This window comes from Haliotis rubra, unplaced genomic scaffold, assembly GCF_003918875.1.
Source record: "Haliotis rubra isolate DU_JTF1 unplaced genomic scaffold, ASM391887v1 Scf907, whole genome shotgun sequence".
NCBI lineage: Eukaryota > Metazoa > Mollusca > Gastropoda > Lepetellida > Haliotidae > Haliotis > Haliotis rubra.
Genome location: NW_025767643.1, coordinates 295,174 through 312,018, shown reverse-complemented (window position 1 = coordinate 312,018; position 16,845 = coordinate 295,174). Strand labels below are relative to the sequence as shown.

Here is a 16,845-nt window from a genome sequence, read left to right as displayed (position 1 = left end):
AATGATTCACTGAAGTGTTTGGTCCACTCATGAATATTTACAGTCCGTAGCCATTAAGCAATTAGCAAACTGATCTATGCAACTGGGACAAAAAGACTCCTATTCTGTTTAGGTATGGACCAGGAGGGTATTTTCCGGGTCAATGGAAATGCTCGTGTCCTGGAGAAGCTGCGGTACTCCTTCGACCAGCACTGGGACACAGACATTGAGGAAGATTGTGATGTGATGGCTGTGGCTGGTTTGTTAAAGATGTTTCTGCGGGAACTACCTGACACTGTCATACCTCTGCACATGACGCAGGATTTTGTGAATATACAAGAAGGTAACACTGTTATAGTTGTCTTTGATATTGCTGTTCTTGTGTGTTTGTTCGGATGGGTCGGTTGGAACTAAAAGGGGGATAGGATGCAAGTGGTCGTGTTAGGATATGACAGAGGCCCAGATAAGCTGCGTATCCGGGTAAAATATGCATAGAAAATTTCCAATTACGCATTGAAAAATAATTGTTGCGTACTAATTACGCATTTAAAATGTTAGATACGCTAAAAGTTTAAAACAAATGTATACGGAATATATTTATAAAAATCGCTTGCGTAATGAAAAAGACATCGATTGCTGTCAAGTTGTACTGTTAGTATAGGACAAGTGTTGTACTGTCAGTGTAGGATGAGTGATTTTCTATGAAATCATTTCCATTATATTCAAGTTGGTTTTGATTAGGTATGACATAATGCAGAACATACCTGCTTAGTAAACTTACTCAATGACGTAATACTTAGGTGAGTAAAATGACTGAAATACGCACATATTTGAAAGCAGTGGTTAACGGAAAATGAAATACCCACTCAACATTCATAATACCCACTCCAAAAAAATACAGTGGGTACAGTACCCACATAAGCTAAATCTTATCTGGAGCTCTGGATATGAATTCAAAAATTTGTTATCTTTCTTTCTATTTTTTAAAGACATTTTTTGAGAGGTTCTAATGTAGTCCGGCATTTGTGGTGCAGCTTTGTGCAGCCATGGTTGTTGCCGTATCCTACCCATATATTAGCCTGGAGGGGTAGCTTAGTGACTAAAGCAGCTACTTGTTACGTTGAATGCTTCAGTTTGATTCTGGCAACAAAGCCAGTTTACAGTGTTCCTGACTGTCACCAGCATATTGCTTAAAGTGTCATAAAACCATACTCCCTCACATGCATCTCTCCAGGCAACAAGGACCATATAGTCCAGCATCTGAAGGATAAGCTGAAAGAGCTGCCCACTGAGAACTACAACCTCCTCAAGTTCCTGTGCCAGTTCCTGGTGGTTGTAACACACCATGAGAAAGACAACAAGATGTCCCCCATGGCTCTGGCCATTGTGTTTGGACCAAACCTTTTCAAGTAAGTCTTATGCCGAAATACTGAATCCCGTTATATGTCCACTAAGCAAACAGATGTTAATAGAAGTGAGAGCGATGTTTCCAACATCCTCTAAGATGTCTGTTTCCTCATTTCAGGTGTGGTGATGGGATCTCTGGGCTCCGCAACCAAGGTACCACAAACCAGATCGTGTTCAAATTAATCGCAGAGTACAACACAATCTTTAAGCAGTCACATGAAGATTCGCCTATTGCCTCATGGGTAAGTACATACATGATGTCACTGTAACATGTTAGCCATTCAGAGGTCTCCGTTATCACAGTGCTTAACAGTTTTGTCTGTGAACTGGGACAGATATCTGTGTTAGGTCTGTAATCAAGTATGTCAATGGTAACAGATAGGTTGAATGAACTTTGATAAGAGCTGTGCAGTCATTTAAATTGAATGGATTCAAGCGTTAATGTTTTCATATATTGGATTTGTGTTTATGGATATATAATGGCATGTATTACATAACAAAACAGGTATCCAGTCTAACAGACAAAAGTGACCATCTAGTGGTCAACAAAGCAAGGAAAACATCAGTTGATTCCTACAACCTCACATGGTGCTGGGATACTTTTGTGCAGCAGAAATGAGTAATTTCCTGGATGATTCATTGTGTATAATTTTCTTTCATCGTTGAAACTTGATAACTACTAATAGGAAGTCAAATCATTGTTGGAATGTGCAGAAATCAAAGCTGTGTTGTGGCTGTCACTCACACTTTCCATTGTGTTCCAGGAGAAGCGGTACAAGATGTCAGCCCCACCTCGGCCGCCTCCTCCCAAGATCTCTGCATCTGCTGATGATTCTCTCAACTTGTCTTCCCCTAGAAATGTAGGCATTTTAACCTTAATAAGCATGCTAATGTAAGAGAAAAGGACAGAGGGGAATGTGTATTAAATCCAGCCAGAGACGGTGACAATCTTAGTTTAAACCTTGATTGTACTGAAGAAAATATGGCCTTTCATGTAACTGTTCAGTCATATATGAGGGTGCTAAGAAAGAATACAGATTGGTCCTGAAGTTGTCTGGGGATGCCCACTCAAAATGGCGAAAATGATACGTCAGTATGGGTGGTTGGGTTGCAGAAACTTCGCTGTTGTGCTCCTTTGATGAAGGGTTAGAATCCAAAATTTGGATATCCTGCATGTAGGCATTCATCAGGAACTGTGCAGAAAGAATCCTTGGTTGTGGTGTGTCAATGGTGTCCCTGTTTTGCAGACTAGTATGAAGAGCTATGACAGCAGTCAGTACCAGGAGATGGAGGAGATGGACCTCAGTGACACCTCCCCTATCATTCCCTCCTCAGGAGGCCGACCTCACCTGTCAGGTATACAGGGGCCGTATGTCCATGATGCAGAGGACTACCCTGACAGGAGTGCTTCACCCTTCATCACAGACAGGTACACCTGTAATTTGCTGATATCTCTGGGTTGATACAAGTACTGGCCGACTCAATATGATTAGGTGCGGTGGGGTAGCCTAGTGGTAAAGCATTTGCTTGTCATGCCAAAGACCTGGGTTCGATTCCCCACATGGGTACAATGTGTGAAGCCAATATCTGGTGTCACCCGCTGTGATATTGCTGGAATATTGCTAAAAGCAGCGTAAAACCATACTTACTCACCACTCACTCACAGAAATTTGAAGGTGCTGACCAGGATTGAACTTACCTTGCTGTTGCTGTGTGCACTGGGTCAATGGTCTTGTTTACGTCCTCGTGGTTTTGATGGAATAATAGTTCTACTTTATTGCACTATACATGGGGGTAGAGCTAACTGCATTTCTTAAATAAAAGCAATGCATTGGTATGTATTTTTTTACTCTTGACAACTTGCTTTCTCATCAGAACTTTCTCAACTTCTAAGAAATGCCTCTCAAAGTAGCAAATTATGACTAAATTTCACGTATTTGTAAAAGTGTCTTTGGCCTTCTGTTTCAGTGAGGGTCATAGCATTATTGAATCTCCGGTAGTGACAGCTCGGACTCATGAGTAAGTACAGTCAGTTCTGGAAACATTTCTGGTCACGATCACGATATGACTGAAATATTCCCGATGTGACGATAAATATGAACTCACTCACTGGAAACATTTATCTCCATCTGTTATGTAATCAAATATTTCTTTGTGTTACTCATTCTCAGTATGTAACTGTGTAACTCACACCACCAAATGAAACTACAGCATTGTTCAATTCAAACAGCCAGGATTGCTGTCTCCTTTGAGTTCTCTGGAACAATCTTACAGCTCTGTAAAAGCTCTGTAAAAACTATCATCTCACAATATCATTTTTTGCTGATCAAATTGATTTTATTGAACTGAATTGTGAGGGCCACCCATAAAACTTGCTTCAAGCTTGACTCGAATGATAATATTTTGAGAGTCGTTTACAAAATATGCAGGAATCACCTCGTCATGTAAAGCCCTGATGTAAGACAGTGTTCAGTTTGTACAGTGTATTGAAGCTTAGTTGGTATTGAATTCACAGATTTTGGAAAGACCCCTTATGATGTGCAGGATGTGAAAAAATAGTCCTGTGTTTCCCAATCTTGTCTTCCTTATTGGTTTGTCAACCTGTTCCATGATAAATGTTTCACGTGACTGTAGGTAAGGTAAGTTCCAGCTACAAGTCTGTTGCTCTTGCAGGCTGGTGGAGAAGACTATCAGTCAGAGCATCGTGCAGCACATCTTCGGAGACCGTCTCAGTGTCAGCCCCCAGAAGGAGGTCAACTCCCACAGCACCAGCGGCTCCACAGGTAATATCACAGCTGTGGTTAATGGCAGGGAGGAGGTGATCTGAGAGCTTAATTGCCTTGTCTTGCCAGACCCTCATCAAAACACGCAGCCACAGCCATGCATGCACACACACGCGCGCATGCACACACACAGCCACAGCCACTCTCATGGTGCATGCATACTTCCCAACACGCCATGCCACTGCCACTGCCACAACACACTCCATCCTCACGCACACACACTCTCACACATCATCAACACACACAAACACACATTCTCTTTGTGACCCCCATCAGACTTGTAATCATGTGAAATATCTTTTCTGGAACTATAAAGAACGTTGACATTTTGTTTCAGGCTCTGATGGCAATGTGGCATCTTTGAACAGCGACAACTCTGAGAGGTTAGTTCTAGAGACATCTGGCCAGTGACAGTAGTCCCAAAATATGTAATGTATATATGTAGCCTCTATTCCTAACATGTAAGCAGCATGATGACAAATTGAGTACTGTTTGTGGGTAATTGCTCTTCATGAAATCAAAAGGATTGATAATAGCACAACATTTGTCTTTTGTGCATGTACATACTTCTTAGTACCCTAATGTATGATAACCCGGAGTATCCTTACCTTGTAACACCCACAGCAGATCTGACAGTGAGCCGGCGCCAGCTGTGAAGGACAGAATCTCTGTGTTTGAGGCCCACATTAAGGAGGATGATGTCAACGGATCCCAGACACGTCCAGGCAAACAGAGGCCAACATCAGCAGTGTTTGACTTCTTTGAAAACAAGAGCATCATCATTTCCAAGGTAATTTAAGAAACAGTTGTCTGCCCAGGCTACAGTTATATGACTGAAATATTGCTGACATATTCACGCAGTCACTGTTAGTACCAGAAGACCTGTTGGTATTACAGGTTAGAATTGCTCACTACCAATTGCAACCTGTGGTGGTTGTGAGAGGTTACTTAGTTGATTGGATGGTCAGACTTGTTGATCAGGTGTATTGACTGCCATCTAACCCTGATCGTTGCTCTCAGTACCAATCATCAGATTGTCAGGTCCAGAGTTGATTACTGACAGTCATACAGCTGGGATATGCTGAATACAGCATCAAACAATAGATAATCCTGGTACTATGTTCTTTGTATAGAAACTTTTGTTGATCATTATCTTGAGGATATTCTGTTTCATTCACAGGCCCCCAAGTCAACTGAGCTGAGACAAGAGGAGTCTCCAGAGAGGTACTGTGTTGTCTTGTAATACATGTAATGTCAAGATGAGTCTTGTGTCACTGTTAATTAGCCATTGCCTACTTCCTGTTATATTGGTTTACCTTGTGGTGATGTTTCAGGGATTCTGACAGCTCAGACATGGGTGTTGACCGGGATACGCAAGTCCTGTCTTCAGTAAGTCCTACTTTTCGTATTAACTGTCCATCTGAACACTGTCTGTCTTCAGATACTAATATCTTAATGTGTGAACTGATCAAGTGTAAGTGTTTCAATAAGAATTGATCTTCACCAATTAATAGTTCCTAATGGGATTGCATCGTCAGGATCTGTGACTTGGTTGATGCTTGTCTTCATATGCCGGTTACAAAGATCGACATCATGACATTGGTGACTGGATTCTCGGGTCCAGATTGTATTAATTTTGCAAACCAGTTTCATTCAGCTGGAATATTGCTGAGTGTGGATAATAGACCATCAGCAAGTGTTTCATGGACCTAATGTTTAAATTGATTTATACTGGAACATTTCAGTTCAAGAAGCCAGTTGGACCTCCAAGACGATCACCAAGCAGGAAGTTCCGCCGCAGTCTGGAAGGACATGACCTTGACAGCCTTGATGCACAGATTGGGGAGCTGTTACAGGATACAGAGCCAAAAGTTGATGAACCTCTCGGACAGACTCAAGCAGTGGATCCCCGCCCTCGTCCCATGCCTGTGCCCAGGAAGCAACCTCTGAAGCCTCGCCAGCAGGCCAACTCCTCGTCAGACGAAGATGAAGATATGAATCACAACAACCAGTTTAAGTCGAGGATAGCCTTCCTAGACATCCACCTGGACAAACAATTGAAGCCAAGTCAGGTCAACTCCCCTGACCACTCACCGGTCAATGTCAGGAAGCCCTTTGTCCCACCGCTAGATCTCACCATTCTGCATGAACATGTCGACAGCTCAGGTGAGTTGATGGGTGCACAATTAATATAATCAATACTAAACTAAGTGGGGATACCAGTCACCTATTTGTCCAAGGCACTGCAGTTTGAGTTGAGTCATTTTCTGTTTGAACCATGACTTTTAGGATATGCCTAAAATGCAAAAGGCATCTTCAACTGTTTCCACCATGATATCTGTGATATGCCTTTCCCATACAACTGTTTTAACCCTGAAATTTTGGATATGCCTTTCACTACAAATGTTTCCACCATGATATCTGGGATATGCCTTTCACTACAAATGTTTCTACCATGATATCTGGGATATGCCTTTCCCTACAACTGTTTCTACCATGATATCCGGGATATGCCTTTCACTACAACTATTTCCACCATGATATCCGGGATATGCCTTTCCCTACAACTGTTTCTACCATGATATCCAGGATATGCCTTTCACTACAACTATTTCCACCATGATATCCGGGATATGCCTTTCCCTACAACTGTTTCTACCATGATATCTGGGATATACCTTTCACTACAACTATTTCCATCATGATATCCGGGATATGCCTTTCCCTACAACTGTTTCTACCATGATATCTGGGATATGCCTTTCACTACAACTATTTCCACCATGATATCCGGGATATGCCTTTCCCTACAACTGTTTCTACCATGATATCTGGGATATGCCTTTCCCTACAACTGTTTCTACCATGATATCTGGGATATGCCTTTCACTACAACTGTTTCAATTCCAGACCCGATCCCCGCTAGAGCCACTCAGTCCGCCATCTACATGATGAGGAAACCAGTGCCCCAGGATCCAGCAGAAGACCTGGAAAACGCTGTCATCGTCTCGCCCAGATCAGTCAAACTTAAGAAGAAAAATGGGTGAGTTCCATGACCAGACATTGTTGATGCATCGCGATAAATCCCCCCCAGCTTTCAGCATTGTTTGGATTGGGTCTGGTCATTGGAGTAATATCTGCAGTCATGCTACTGGCATGCAGAGGTTCACCCATCGCTTTGCTGTTAGGATTTGTTTGGGTTCAGTTATGCTAACACTTGCATGCACTGTTATAGAACCCTGTTTTCTTTCGTTGATATGAATTACTGTATCGTATCAGTATGAAAGATGCTACTAGAAGATGTCAGTTAAGAATTTAAGAAGTAGAGTATGTGGGTACAGTTTGTGGAATCTATTCATGCTGATGTTGCTAATTTCCTTCTTCCTGTTGAAATAAATCATGAAATTAATTCAGTTATGAATTTAAAGGGGGAAAATTGGAGAGCCCCTCACATTGATTAATAAAGCAGTGCGTTTTTATTTTGACAATGATGGTAAATTTCATGTGAAGGGAAGAGAATCACATAGCGATGCTCACAAGTAACAATGTAACTGATTGGTGCATCTCACCTCGGCTGGTGTCAAATGTGGACAATTTGTTTTCACAAGTTCATCAAGCAGTTACAATTATCTCCAACTATCCATTATGGCAACTTTGTTCTCGTTAACTTTGTCAGATGATCTCGTGTGAATGTGCCTTATTTTTAAATTTCTGCTTTTAATTGCATGGGCGATTTGGATCACATATCGATGTCAAGTTATGTTTATGATGATATTATTCAACCAAACTATATCATGGAACTTAAGTCTACAGTCTTGATTTAATCATTTGCGAAGTAGTCATGTGTTCAAAAGTAGTGCAATTTACATCAATTTAATTGAATTTCATTGACTCATATTAAGCCAAGGATCCAAACTCACGTTAATTTGGTTAAGCTTTAATTTAATGATTTACAGTATAATAGTGTCCATAGCATGGATAGTGATGGTAGCCACTGGATGAACTTGATGTGTGGATGTAAATCTGGGGTTCAGAATCAAGGTGTATACCCACTGATTAAATATGGGGCGTTGGGGTAGCCTAGTGGTTAAAGACGCTCGTCATGCTGAGACCCGGGTTCATTTCCCCACATGAGTGCAATTTGTGAAGCCCCTGCAATCTGTGATATTGCTGGAATATTGCTAAAAACTAAAACTAAACTAAAGTACTGTCGGAAATAGAAAAAAACTGTATTTTCTCATTTATCTCTACAATTTATGTAGTGAAAGTGTGAAATATCTGTTAAACTAAGTTCGGCCTAACTACAGTCTCAGTGGTAGGGAGATAGGAAACGTAGAAAAGGGACTTTACTGAGGAGAGATTAGTGCAGAAATGAGCAAATTAGTGTGCAACAATATTGTATTACAAAGGACACTTTTGAAATGCCCAATTTGAAATTAGACGTAGCTTCATTATAAACGATAGCTGACATAAAAAATAATAACTTTCATGCTGAAACTATTAAGGATGTAGCTGCCATGGAGTCTCACTGTCACTATAAAAAGAAACAGATAGGAGGGGTCGTCCCCAAAGCAAAACCTGGACGGGTGTCGCAGACGATCGTTGGGGTCGGGCTGGGGGATAGAGATATCAGCTAAGATAAGATAATCCTTTAGGGCAATTATACTGGGGAAGTACACGGCATGTCATAACAATTTACAAATAATATCCAGTCCTGTTGTTCTATTTTGAGACATTTAATACGATGCGTTTCTATGGTTATCAGTTATCATACTCTTTTACATACCTCATTTTGAGTCAACATAAACTTTATGAAAGAAAGACACGTAAGATGTTAATCAATAGATGAGACATAGTCAACACACATGAAAAAGCACAAAATATCTTTGAGATGACCCCTTGTGCCTGTAGGCAGCACATGCATTTCATGCCAGGTGAGCGACCTAATTTGCCATCTATAGTCTGATCTATTGTTTTCAGCAGCTATTCAGTATTTTTCTAAGTTTTGCCCGATTTTACGAGTAAACATGCTTTTCTGGATATCTTATTACGCATCCCACTGAATGCCAAGTTAGGCCGAAGTGGGTGATTTCGACATATGCTATTTGCAGTTGTGTAATGTTTAGGGATACAGAGTAACAGCCTAACAGCCTAAAACAGTTTTTTCTATTTCCTAAACTCACTCAGTTTGTTTTATTGCTACATCAGCACCATACACTGCTCAGTTCCCCTACATCCACAACCTGGTATTTTTATGTGCTCCATACCTGCCACGATGAAGCTATAACAGAGTGGTGTATGGTAATAACTGAGTGTGAGAAAGACAGTGTACATGCTGGTGTGAAACAAATAGGTAGTGCTAACTTAATTTCATATTGAATTCTTCTTACAATATATTAACAGCAGATATTAATCATATACATCTTAAGAAACATCGTATAAATTGGTGATGTGGTACGTAATATGCAATTATGTGATATACTGAGTGTGTTGGTATCAATCCTAGTGTTTGGAGGTGCTTCTTTGGGACTAATTTACCATCCAGGCTTGGGATGAATGAGAATCGCCCGTTTCTGGGTATCTTTGCATGATGTTTGTACACTGAACTTCAAACAAGCCCAATATTAATGTTCTTTCAAGTTGGTATCCTTACCTGAATAAATGGTTAAAAGTTTTAAAACCAAACGATATGACATTAACATTCTGTTATTTATATATTGCATAAATATTTTAAATTTATAATTTTTATTGATGATAGTATCATGTACTGCTGACTATTGAACACGTAAATCTAAAACAGTTCATGGGTCCTCCACAGTTTACATACTCTGTATACAGGTCCATCTGCTAAATAGTGCTGTATACAAGTAAAACTTCAGCAATGGTTAGGCTCTAATTAACTGGCAGGTTCGAGGACGGTGTACAGAACCAGTTCCCATGCTTATAGTTTGCTCCAAATTGTGTCTGAAAAAAGGGGAAAAATGTAAATACAGGGATCATGTTTAATTTCTGTCCCATGGCATGGTAAATATTGAAAACACACAGATAAAATATTTTCAGTGTGCTCTGGCAGCAATGACTCTACACACAATTATATAGGTGGCACTCTCCATCTCACAGCCTATCATGAGTATGGCCATTTTGAATGCCAGTGCGCACAACAGGAAATACTGTTGGATGATAACATAGTTTGTGGGTTAGTTTATGGGTCCAGGACAAATGAAGCTGACCTATTCTTGCTGTCATGATAGTGTTCACGAAATCCAGCTCTCAAGTTTACAAGTTTACTGATATATTCACAATAATTTGAAATGACAATTCAATTGGGCACACTTATTTTCACAAAGACACACCTACATTATCTGTCAGGTGCCCAGTGGCACCCTATGAAAACATAGCGTTTCTATCCCTAAACTGTAGTAAACATGGTTGTGTCTTTCTAGCAGGATCAGCTACAAAATTCGCTACAAGGCTCATGAAGTTAATGAAAAAGTCTTGAAAGACATTTAAGGTTGATTCATGACTTCATTCTTACTGATTAGTATTTTCATGAGTGATAACTAGCTAACACACAACACAATGTGTACAACCAGAGGATGCCCTCCCGTCCAGAGGATGTATACCTGAGTTACTCTGTGAAGTAGTGTATTTAAGAAGCTGTTTTATCAATGGAGACAGTATTGGATTTGAACTTTCATATTCTTTTCACATGACATTTCAGTCCAGATATCAGCACGTGACACTTTCTGTGCTGTTGTCAGGTGTCTGCACTAAAATGTCACCTGGAAGAAACAAAAGTTGAAATTCATGAGTCTGTTTCCTCTATACTCGTTGTTGGAACGAACACTAGCTATAAATGTTTCACTGCTGTAGCTATAGACCTGTGTATTCCATACTCTTCTATGATTGCACAGCTGGGCATCTAGCGACGAAGAGGACGCTAAAAACGAAGCGCCTCCTTCTCCCAGCGCCAGAATGTCCTTCCCAGACGAGAGGTGATCACCGACTCTGAGGTTGACAGCTGACCACTTCAAACTTAATTTAGACCATTTTGGAGGATTTTATGGCCTCATCCAACAAATTTCAGTCTAGTCTTCTTATAGAAATTTGTGCTGTATATTATCATTTTTTGGCCAGAACAGTAGTAATTCTACAGATTTTTATGTAAGCCTATAATCTCAAATGTGGGACTCAAGTTTGTAATAGGTTTGTCAAGCTTAAAAGCAAATTATAAATATTCTTTTCACTGGAAACATTTATTTCTTCAAGGAACAATGAATAGATACACCTATCTCCCTGATATGAATATTAAACAGTTAAGGGAAGGAACTTCATAGCTGTATATTAGTTACAATTTGTAGGCCTGCACCTGTACTAATGTTGAAGTGGTCAGCTTGTGCTGTACTGCCCTCCCAGCACTACCTCCAACATGCTTTGTCTTTATCACCTGTGCTGTCTCTCACTGATTGGTCAATATTCTTAGATCAATACAACTGCTTGGTTGATATATTTGGCTTGTGATATCAGTCATCAATTATCAGATTGTCACATCTCGTTCCTTGCTGGATGTAGAATGCAATTCTCTGTATGATGTAGTTCATATTAATAGCTCATGTAGAAAGACAGTTATAGCACAGCATCTTCATGTAACAATTAGCACTGCGTTACACTCATGTTGAATTTCATAGTGTGGTTTCACAAATAACACCTTGATTCATCAGTGTTTGTTTACTAGTATGTTAAATGCTATGACACTAAACAGCACTTTCACAACAAATTCATTTGGTACCCATGTTAAAAGGACAACCTTATCAAGATGAAAGCCTTCTACCAGGTTCCTTCTGAGACAGTTACTTAGTACACATGGAACTAGCAGCCAAATAGCTAAAAGTATATGATAGTGTGACATGTCTATGGTGTAGGGTTTATGTGTGGTTTGCATTGGCTCTTGCTTGACTTGCTTGTACAAAATAATGACTACATATCAGAATACACATTGACAAGCTTTTCTGTTTTCAAATCAGTAGTGAGACTGTGATCATAAATATCAGAATCAGAATTAACAGGCATTTCTGCATTAGTATTGGCACGGAATTAGGAACCAACAATGAATTTATGTAGTGTTATAATGGGTACCATATATGACCTTAGATAAGCCAAATTTTCAGGACCAGAAAGATCAGTGTGTAGAAGGGGGTTATCTACAGGTTACATTTTCGTCAAACATTTTTTTCTGGTGGTAAGAAAACAAAACAATGCAAATTGTTTGAAAATGTGTTGAAGAACATCTGTGTGTAAAACAAGTCCATATTCTCATCCGGTGTTTTGTTTCACTTTACATGTTGGGAAGGTTTACAAGATTGAAACTGAAGTTGTTCCACATGGCATCTTGGTCACTGTCACCCTGTATTGCATGTGATTGACACTGTTCTTGTATGGATTTGACATTCACATATTATGACAAGGCTTTTCTCCATCTTCTCTATTGGCTGTCATAGTACCTTTTATCTATAGAAATTAATCAGATGGGCTTCACTATCAAGAGTTCAGTTTCATACTGAGTAGCAATTATACAGTATGAACTGAGGATTAACATTCTATCACTACTGGCACATTTGGAAACAACCCGTGAAGATCCGGGTTAGAATTGATCTTCAGTAACCCATGCTTGTTGTAAGAGGCGACTAACGGGATCGGGTGGTCAGGCTCTATGACTTGGTTGACACATGTCATCGGTTCCCAATTGTGCAGATCGATGCTCAAGCTGTTGATCACTGGATTGTCTGGTCCAGACTTCGATTATTTTTACAGACCACCGCCATATAGCTGGAATATTGCTGAGTGAGGCGTAAAACTAAACTCACTCACTCACATTTGAAAACATCTAGAGATATAACTGAAATGGAGAGTTAAGACAAACTAGGAATTTCAGAACTGGAAAATGAGCTTAATTATGCCAAAAATTAGAATTTCAAAATAACATTACAAGCATTCTTGTTTAAATAATAGGTATTTCAGAACTAATATGGACAATTTTATGCAAATTTGATTGTAATTGTATTACCGTGGGCAGTAAGTGTTGATGTGATGGTAGAGGCCATGCATGTTGACCTGTCATGTCTTGGTGTGCACATTGGTAAGATGTATGTACACGTGAACAGGCTTCACTGCATGTTCAGTTCTGCTTCCCTGGTGGATGGTGTGTAGCAGGGTGCTGTGGTCAGGCGGGAGGATTGCTCTCCAGTAATGTTATAGCTAAATACATAATGTCACAATGTTTATATATACATATACGTTAAATCAGTAACGTTTTCATCCAACTAGATTTTTGTTTATCATTTTAAATTTGGAGACAATGTTATTTTCCAGTGTACGTAATTATTCAAACGAAATTGGAATGTTTGATATTTTTTCTCTAATGTCATTTTGCATTATTTCTCTGTGTTGTTCCAGTGTGGCCATCAACACAGACATCCCCCCATCACCCCCAGTGGAGCAGGATCAATACAAGAAACATGGGTATGTTCACTATCCTAGGGTGGGGTCAGTGCAAGAAGCACGGGTATGTTCACTATCCTAGGGTGGGGTCGGTTATGGGGTCGGGTCGGTTTACGAGAAACATGGGTATGTTCACTATCCTAGGGTGGGGTCGGCACAAGAAACATGGGTATGTTCACTATCCTAGGGTTGGGGTCGGTACACGAAATCCTAGGGTGGGGTCGATTTACAAGAAACATGGGTATGTTCACTATCCTAGGGTGGGGTCGGCACGAGAAACATGGGTATGTTCACTATCCTAGGGTGGAATTACACGAGTGGGTATGTTCACTATCCTAGGGTGGTTCACTAACATGGGTATGTTCACTATCCTAGGGTGGAAACATCGGTATGTTCAGAAAACATGGGTATGTTCACTATCCTCCTAGGGTGGGAAACATGGGTCATCCTAGGGTGGGATGGTGAAACATGGGTATGTTCACTATCCTAGGGTGGGGTCGGTACGAGAAACATGGGTATGTTCACTATCCTAGGGTGGGATCGGTACAAGAAACATGGGTATGTTCACTATCCTATCCTAGGTGGGATCGGTCACGAGAAACATGGGTATGTTCACTATCCTAGGGTGGGGTCGGTTCACTATCCTAGAAACATGGGTATGTTCACTATCCTAGGGTGGGATCGGCACGAGAAACATGGGTATGTTCACTATCCTAGGGTGGGGTCGGTCTGAGAAACATGGGTTCACTATCCTAGGGTGGGGTCATGCGACGAGAACATGGGTATGTTCACTATCCTAGGGTGGGGTCGGTACAAGAAACATGGGTATGTTCACTATCCTAGGGTGGGGTCGGTACGAGAAACATGGGTATGTTCACTATCCTAGGGTGGGTATGTTCACTATCCTAGGGTGGGGTCAGAAACATGGGTATGTTCACTATCCTAGGGTGGGGGGAGGGTGGGTATGTTCACTATCCTAGGGTGGGGTCGGTACGAGAAACATGGGTATGTTCACTATCCTAGGGTGGGGTCGGTGGAAACATGGGTATGTTCACTATCCTAGGGTGGGATCGGTACAAGAAACATGGGTATGTTCACTATCCTAGGGTGGGATCGGTACAGAAACATGGGTATGTTCACTATCCTAGGGTGGGGTCGGTACGAGAAACATGGGTATGTTCACTGGGGGTATGTTCACTATCCTAGGGTGGGGTCGGTACGAGAAACATGGGTATGTTCACTATCCTAGGGTGGGGTCACTGTTCACTATCCTAGGGTCCTAGGGTGGGATCGGTGCGAGAAACATGGGTATGTTCACTATCCTAGGGTGGGATCGATCACGAAACATGGGTATGTTCACTATCAGGGTGGGAAACACGGGTATGTTCATGGGTGGGGTGGTCATGGGTATGTTCACTATCCTAGGGTGGGGGTATTTTACAAGAAACATGGGTATGTTCACTATCCTAGGGTGGGGTCGGTACAAGAAACATGGGTATGTTCACTATCCTAGGGTGGGGTCGGTACGAGAAACATGGGTATGTTCACTATCCTAGGGTGGGGTCGGTACGAGAAACATGGGTATGTTCACTATCCTAGAGTGGGTATCGGTATCCTAGGGTGAAAACATGGGTATGTTCACTATCCTAGGGTGGGGTCGGTACAAGAAAAATGTTCACTATCCTAGGGTATGTTCACTATCCTAGGGTGGGGTGGGTCGGTATGTTCACTATCCTAGGGTGGGATCGGTCGGTGCAAAAATGTTCATGGGTATGTTCACTTCACTATCCTAGGGTATCCTAGGGTCGGTACGAGAAACATGGGTATGTTCACTATCCTAGGGTGGGGTCGGTACGAGAAACATGGGTATGTTCACTATCCTAGGGTGGGGTCGGTACAAGAAACATGGGTATGTTCACTATCCTAGGGTGGGGTCGGTACAAGAAACATGGGTATGTTCACTATCAGGGATATCCAGGTAGCACTGCATCTCAGTGGGGGGCACAAAGTACAGTATCTATTCTCTTGATGGCAGTCACAGGATTGTCTGGTTCAGACTTGATTATGTTCAGACCTATGTCATGTACATGGAATATTGCTGAGTGTGGCGTTAAGCAATGAGCACACAAACCTACAGACAGAACTTGAATTTGAGGTGTATATTTATTATTTTTGTTGATTTTTTAATGTAATTTATTTCAGACCTGATGATGAGTCCAGTCAGAAGCTCAGGCAACTCACAAAGAGAATCCAATGTAAGTAGTTGACACCTTCAGTATGTCACAATAGAAAATGTTAAATATTTGTGTTTTGTCACTTGTCAGAAAGTACTTTGTTTTTATGTATTTTTATTTTTTTCATATTTCAGTGTTGAAGAAAAGAATCAAAATATTTGATGAGAATTTTGAGAAGGAACATGGCTACAGGGTGAGATTTTGTGACTTTGCCTATTTTGTACATGGCAAGAATTGTAGCAGAAATCTCTTGCTATTTTTGGACTTTTCATTGCAAAATACTATCACTGGAAAAAATTGAGCTCAGGGGCTTCATTATAATAGAAAAGTACAAAAAGAAAAGTACAAGACTAGTAAAATTCAAGAAGGACTAATTACATTTTCTGTTGAAATACATCTTTTGGTTGGCACTTATTTCATATTTGACTGTCAAAAAGGATTTTCTTTTCTCTAATCCTGATTTTCTAAACCTCTTGCCTCACGTCATGTTGTTAACCATGACCATCTTTTGTAACCACTTGCTTTTCTCCTGAAGAAGATGTCTTCTGCTCACTACAGAAAACAGTTGCAATGAAAATGTAACAATGATTCATCATATCATTTTCATATTGCTGTTTCAGCCGTCTCATCATGACAAGGCTGCCCACACAGAGGTTAAGAAATATATGACAGAGTTGTCTCGAGCAAGGAAGGAACTGAAAAGTATGCACACACTTCTTAACATTTACACCATTGGTAGCTGAGTGGGTTAGATAGCTGACTGGGGCTGCCAAACAGCTGATCCCTATCGCTTCGAAATTTTAGAGTTGGCATATACAATTATGAGTATAAACAGAAATAAAAGTTTTGCCATAATTTCTTATTTGTTTGTGTCAATAAATATATCTATGAAATAAAATGTTTCTGTATTTCACTTAACGAAACCTCAAATTCGTTCATTTTTA

General features: G+C 40.6%; 1 protein-coding gene across 6 annotated transcripts in view; it reads left to right on the top strand.

Annotated features, from left to right (window-relative positions):
• The window catches only part of LOC124264073 (protein FAM13A-like), a 95,341-nt gene that overhangs the window by 71,868 nt on the left and 6,628 nt on the right, over positions 1-16,845 (top strand). For 4 of the 6 annotated variants that reach the window (XM_046698792.1, XM_046698796.1, XM_046698797.1 and 1 more), the window contains 18 exons: positions 113-322; positions 1,214-1,388; positions 1,505-1,628; positions 2,151-2,246; positions 2,634-2,815; positions 3,355-3,405; positions 4,060-4,169; positions 4,507-4,552; positions 4,794-4,959; positions 5,350-5,393; positions 5,504-5,558; positions 5,915-6,335; positions 7,080-7,212; positions 11,084-11,164; positions 13,623-13,688; positions 15,870-15,922; positions 16,036-16,094; positions 16,522-16,603. In XM_046698792.1, coding sequence (XP_046554748.1) covers positions 113-322; positions 1,214-1,388; positions 1,505-1,628; positions 2,151-2,246; positions 2,634-2,815; positions 3,355-3,405; positions 4,060-4,169; positions 4,507-4,552; positions 4,794-4,959; positions 5,350-5,393; positions 5,504-5,558; positions 5,915-6,335; positions 7,080-7,212; positions 11,084-11,164; positions 13,623-13,688; positions 15,870-15,922; positions 16,036-16,094; positions 16,522-16,603 — 2,154 coding nt within the window. The remainder of the gene's footprint in view (positions 1-112; positions 323-1,213; positions 1,389-1,504; positions 1,629-2,150; positions 2,247-2,633; positions 2,816-3,354; positions 3,406-4,059; positions 4,170-4,506; positions 4,553-4,793; positions 4,960-5,349; positions 5,394-5,503; positions 5,559-5,914; positions 6,336-7,079; positions 7,213-11,083; positions 11,165-13,622; positions 13,689-15,869; positions 15,923-16,035; positions 16,095-16,521; positions 16,604-16,845) is intronic. The other 2 variants (XM_046698793.1, XM_046698795.1) reach the window with 2 other exon arrangements.